Below are 6000 nucleotides of genomic sequence, written 5' to 3'. Positions count from 1 at the left end.
CACCCGGATTCGGGTCGTGACAAGAAGTTTTTGACAAAATCGAGTAATTGGTCAGTGATGCTGTTCGTCGTTTTCCCCTTTTGTTTTGAAACGAAAATTATGATCCGTTATTATCAAACCTACTAACTCAAATTTAATAAATATGGAATAAGTGGTATAAGGTATTAAATAAATTATCACTTTAGTCCATAAATTAAATTAGTTATCTAAAGTTATCTCTCAACTAATTAATTGTAGTTATCGAATAGTCTAAAATATCCATTAAAAATTTACGTATGAAATAAAAAACTTTAGTACTCAAAATGATCTAATAGATAATGACATATACGGGATAATTTTTCTGATAAAAGAAATCCAATTGAATCACTTTCTTCACTACTATCTCCGCCCCTGACTTCGTGCATAACAATTTTGTCTATTGAATTGTCCCATTTGAAACATCATAGATTTAATATTCAATAGTAATATATTTAAGTGTTGAGTAATAAGAAGAAACGGCAATTTCAATATGCTATTGCTCCAAACAAGGTATAGCCTTTTTCCAATGATTAGAACATGTATACATTAGTAAACAAGAAATAGTAAAAAGGGAAGACAACAAATTGAGGCATATGAAATTAGTCTAAAGAATAAAAACTAGTTTAAAATGTTGGGAACTCAATGCTTGAGCCACATTTCCCTCCAGGGAAAATAGGGCACTCGATGAGATTTGAACCTGAGCCATTGATACAAATGTAAACTTGGTATAGTTGACTATTTCCCGACTCGTCTACATTACATTGGATCCAAGGAGTGTATCCAATCGCGCTTTTAATTGCATTTCTAATGTTGACCAAGTCATAAGATCCGCCGTCAGGGTGAATTTCAGCACCTTGAAGTATTGACAAAAGATCAATTTGATTCTTGAGATCAAGAGTCTTCTTGAAGTAGGCATGTTGGTTTGTGAAAACAGGTTCAGCACAAGTGCCATGTTTTTCCCATTCATGTGACCAAAATGTTGAGCCAGTACCACTTGGGCATGCTAGTGTTGGCCAATTTTGTTGCATTCTACTGATTAAATCAGAAATCTGTAGAATTAATTCAACAACTTGTGAGTACAGAGTGACGGAATAAGAAATTCATGTAAGGAGATTTAGAAAAATATTGGATTGTCGCACCTTCGAATTGAACTTATGATCTAAAGAAAAATTTGAACCTTGTTTATCACTATGCTAAAGTCTTTTCTTATACCAAGGGAATTCAACAATTCATATATAACCAAGAGAATTTGTTTTTGTCATATTTGTTCTGTCTAATTTTTTGGCGAAGGAAGCTCAATTGAACAACTAGAATCTTTACTTGTACCAATAGGATTCATCAGTTCATATATAATCAAAAATATCATCTTTGTCATGCTTGTGAAGATGATTTCCGGCGAATGGAATTCAATTGAACCCCTTTGCCTCTCTTTATGATCCATCCCTGAATTTATATGAGTTCTATTGAACTGTGTACTCTAAACACTAATAATTGATAAATAGTGGGAAAACTAATGCTAAATTTTTAACGAAAATTTAAATTTTGAACCCATAATTAAAAAAAATACGAGTTCACTGCTAAAAAAAGACTAATAATTAAATCCATAAATTTAAATTTTGAATTCGTCTCAGAACAACAATTAGAATGAGAATATTTTCCAGAATATTGGATACCTGAGATTGATCATAAGGACTGTTTGGATCACAATTTGATGGGTAAGTGCCATCATTATTATTAGGCCAAAGTCCATGGATTCCAAAATCTGCTGCTGGTTTTCCAGTTGTAGGGTAACAACAACTTTGTTTAGTGTCACAGTATGATCCTGGCCACTGCATAAAAGAAAAAAAAAACATATATTATTTTTTTAAAAAAAAAATCCATCTGAAACAGTTTCAGTACCCCACAAAGGTAGGGGTAAAATTTACGTACATCATAATAGTACCAGGTTCCACTTGGAGAATTACACTAGGTATATTATCGTTGATAAAAAAATAATTTCTATCCAAAATAGTCTTTCTATCCAACAAAGGTTCAGTAAAATTTACATACATCCTAACCTTTGTAGACTCAACTCGCAGAAGAAGAAAAAATTAATCAACTAAACAAATTGGATGTGTACCTGTTGAACAAAGTAGAAAAAGTCAAAATCTTTTGCTGCATAGATGACTGATAGACACTGAATAATAAAGAACAAAATCAAGAACAGAGAAGTGGTTGAATTTGAAGCCATTTTTTTTCTTTTTTGCTTGTAACAAAAAATATAACTTTTTGTATTGGTAGTGATTGATAAAGTGATTTGGGGTTGTTTATTTATAGGAAAAATAAAATAATATATGAAGATGTGAACAGGCTAACTTTTAAAGTGTGAAATTGAGGAGCTTGATATTATAATCTGATTTGGATTTTCTATCCTTATTTATTAGTGTTTCTAATGTCGACATAGTTGATAAGATGCCAATTATTGATTTTTGGTATATTCAAAGAATATTTAATCTAATGATGTTATTTTAAGATGTTGATTTGGGCTGATTTTAAGGTAACATTTTTACTTTTGTTCCTTTTAGAGAAGCTTTTCTCAAATCTTGGAAGATGGAAAATTGTCATAAAGTGAATTCTTTATATTAAGATATTGTTAGAACACGCTTAAATTATTTTTCATAATTTTTAAAAATAATTATTTTAAATTATTTGTTATTTTAAAAGTTAAAGATAAAATTAATTATTATTATTTATTTATTCTAGTAATAATTATTTTGGAAGATTACAAACATTGCAATAAAATAAATATTTATGTCACGACCCAATTTCTTAGGTCATGATGACACTTACTATAACCTATCAATAGGTAAGCCAACTCGTCAACTCGGAACATCAAATAATGGGTTTGAGGGCAGAAACTAAACAAGAGTGGCGAATTATAAAGATAGGCAGAAAGAATAAGCGGAAGTAAACCAAAATATGATATAAACAATTAAAGATCTCTCCCAAAACCTGAAAGTCACAAGTACAGAGCTGCTACAAAATAAAAGACGAGTACAAGTCTCAAAAGTGGACCGAAAATATATACAACAACTGGCTAGTCTCAAAAGGCAAAAGACGGGTCATCCATACTGAAGGAGACAGGAATGATCCAAAAATGCCAAGTGCTCACCCCAACCTCCGAAATTGACTGCAACAGGCTTGATCTATCCACGACGGTAGCTGGTGCTCGGTCCTGCATCACAAAAGTAGATGCAGAGTGTATTATAAGTACCAAGATAAAAGGTACCTAGTAGGCATCATAAGCTGACTGAGCAGAAAGGGTAGAAACAATATGAAAAAGAGGAATAAGCCTAAATATGAATCAACATAAGCATCAAAAGGGAAAAGAGTACTATCTATGAGAACTACAACTAACTATACCCAAATGGGCCCCCATAAGCCCAGCCGGGACACTCGTGCGCAAGTTAAATAAAAATCCGGATGAACCCCCATAAGCCCGCCGAGTACACAGAATAGCTACAACTACTAAGGCTAGGAATCAAGAATCTGCGATGTCAGGAATCGAAGTATTATATTATTTCCAAACCCAAAATCTCCAAGAGTCAATCGAACTAGGGGTACCTCGGGGTCGAAGTCAGGACTGGGACCCAGATGCTCGCCCGAATGTTCAAAGTGGCCAAGGCCGGAACTGAGTAATCGGATGCTTGCCATAATACATTGCTACAATCGAGGTCGGGACTGGGTACCCGGATGCTCGCTGTAAAACATCGATATGATCGAGGCCAGGACTGAGTACTCGGATGCTCGTCATACTAGCAAGCCGGCAGAGACCGGGGCTGGGTATCCGGATGCTCTTCGATAATTCAGAGCGGAGGCCGGGACTTGGTACCTGGATGCTCACAGATAATTTATCCCATGATGCCAAATATTCAACTTTCCAACTAGAATACAACAGTACCAAAAATTTCATTCCCAATAAGTCAACCGATATATCGCCAAAACTGAAACTGAAGCCAAAGTCAACGATCACAAAATCTAGTGCTGCCGACGCATCACTAAAATCATGATTATACCAATTTATGGATGAAGATATTTTTAAGAGCAAGGGTAACGCCGAACAAAGGCCAAACTACTAGGCACTAGCCCGCTACACCATTCTACAAAGATCTAAGTCCACCGGAATGACGTCGGGGCATCTAAAGCAAGTTTACATCCTATACTAAGGCCAACATACTCTACAGTATCAACAACATGCTCATTCAACTCTCCTTATAATACTAACAAATAACGACAAGATACACAAGCTTCTAAATATTTGAAAAACCCGATAACAAGTCTAAAACATGATTTCTAACACCTAAAATATACAATCAAACTACCTAGCCCAAATTCCAACTATTTCAACATGCTTTCATACATTCCAGCTCAATCTAAAGAAAGGTAAACCGTAGCTTACCTGTAGGCTAAACACGTGAGCTTCAAATCACTGTGCCGAAGCTTTTTCCTTTCGAACTGCTTCGAAATGCTGTCACGCTGTCAAAAATAGAACCATGACATTGATACGGTCGTTTAGACACTAATTTTATAATTTTTAGAGACGAACCAATTTCTAGGTCTAAAATGGGAATTGTAGGACCCGCATACGGAATTGCTTATTTGACCCCCCAAAATAGATTCCAAACGTCACACCGAGCTCACAAATCAAATTTATAACACAATTTGGGGTGAGAAATTACACGGGACGAGCATGCAACCAAAACTCATAAATTTTAATAAAAAAGACCTAAAAATGGCAGCATCAAGATCAGCTAATTCCGAAGAAACGAAACCCTTTTAATCCAAACAAATTATACTACGATGGTCCTTGCAAGACGGAGTTATATTGACCAAGATATACTCTTCAAAAATTCAATAAAATTCACTCAAAACGGAGTTATATTGACCAAGATACACTCTTCAAAAATTCAATAAAATTTCATTTCGAAAAAGACTAAATCAGTAACTAAACATGCATTTTTACCTCAAAAGAAACTTCCCCTCGCGTATCTGATCTCACCACGAGATTTCTCACGAAGTTTTCTTGAATTTAGACCCTTGAATCACTAAAATTGGGTTTATATAGGTCAAGAAATAATTTCTCAAAGTTCTTCAAAAACTCAATCCAAAAATGGACACTGCTGCAAATAAAATTACTTTTTTTTTACCTGAATTGAGTGCTCCAAATCAGTTTTCAATCTCTCCAATGTGTTCTCCACGAAAAATCTCACAAGTTTGCCTTTTGAATCACCCAACTTGAAGCTATATAACTCAAGATAAAGGGTTTTAAAGTTGGAGAAAAACCCAAAAAGGGGCTGCACCAGCTGCTGCCAAAATCAGATTTTGGAAATCCAAAATCTCCTATGGGGTGCTCGGGATTCGTTCGGAATCCGATAAAAATAAATCAACTATGCTACCCCACTAAATTCGACGTTTCGGACTCAATGAAACATTCAGAATTCTCATACGAGATCATTTTAATAAAAAGTGGATCACACATTCAAGTGTCATTTTAAGCCACATTTCACAACGGGCCTCGAGATTAGACCGAAAGCCTCAGAAAGCGAACGAAGGGTCGTTTTAGACCAAAATCGACATTCCAGAACTAACCGCGCTGTCAGAATTTTCATCTGAGCTCGTTTTTCAAGAATGTTGACCAAAGTCAACCATAGACTAACTTTCAAAGTCAAATGGCCCCAAATTCGTATCAATTGCCTTGATAGTCATGCCAACAATGCTACAAGCCTAATTTGGTTATTCTGGAGTTGATGGAACCATCAGAATTTGAATTGGAGGTCTCCTTGATTCGAAACTCGAAAAGTTGCAACCAAAACCAACTTAGGCCTTCAAAATACCAAAATGGGCTCGGAACCTCTAAAAATTCAACCAACATTTTTCTAGACCAAAAATCATCTCCCGAACCCAACGGAGTTGTCAAAATTCTATTCCGAGCAACGGAACTCC

General features: G+C 35.2%; 1 protein-coding gene across 1 annotated transcript; it reads right to left on the bottom strand.

Moving 5' to 3' along the window:
- Positions 1-485: 485 nt before the first annotated feature.
- LOC129880155 (extracellular ribonuclease LE) lies at positions 486-2283 on the bottom strand. The gene is made up of 3 exons (XM_055954067.1): positions 2138-2283; positions 1692-1847; positions 486-1067 (listed from the first exon to the last, which is right to left on the bottom strand). The coding sequence occupies exons 1-3, from the start codon at positions 2246-2248 to the stop codon at positions 642-644; spliced, it is 693 nt and encodes a 230-aa protein (XP_055810042.1). The 5' UTR covers positions 2249-2283; the 3' UTR covers positions 486-641.
- Between the last annotated feature and the right edge of the window lie 3717 nt (positions 2284-6000).

This window comes from Solanum dulcamara, chromosome 2, assembly GCF_947179165.1.
Source record: "Solanum dulcamara chromosome 2, daSolDulc1.2, whole genome shotgun sequence".
Classification (NCBI taxonomy): domain Eukaryota; kingdom Viridiplantae; phylum Streptophyta; class Magnoliopsida; order Solanales; family Solanaceae; genus Solanum; species Solanum dulcamara.
The sequence above is the reverse complement of the archived record's forward strand: the minus strand, read 5'-3'. Positions and strand labels throughout refer to the sequence as shown.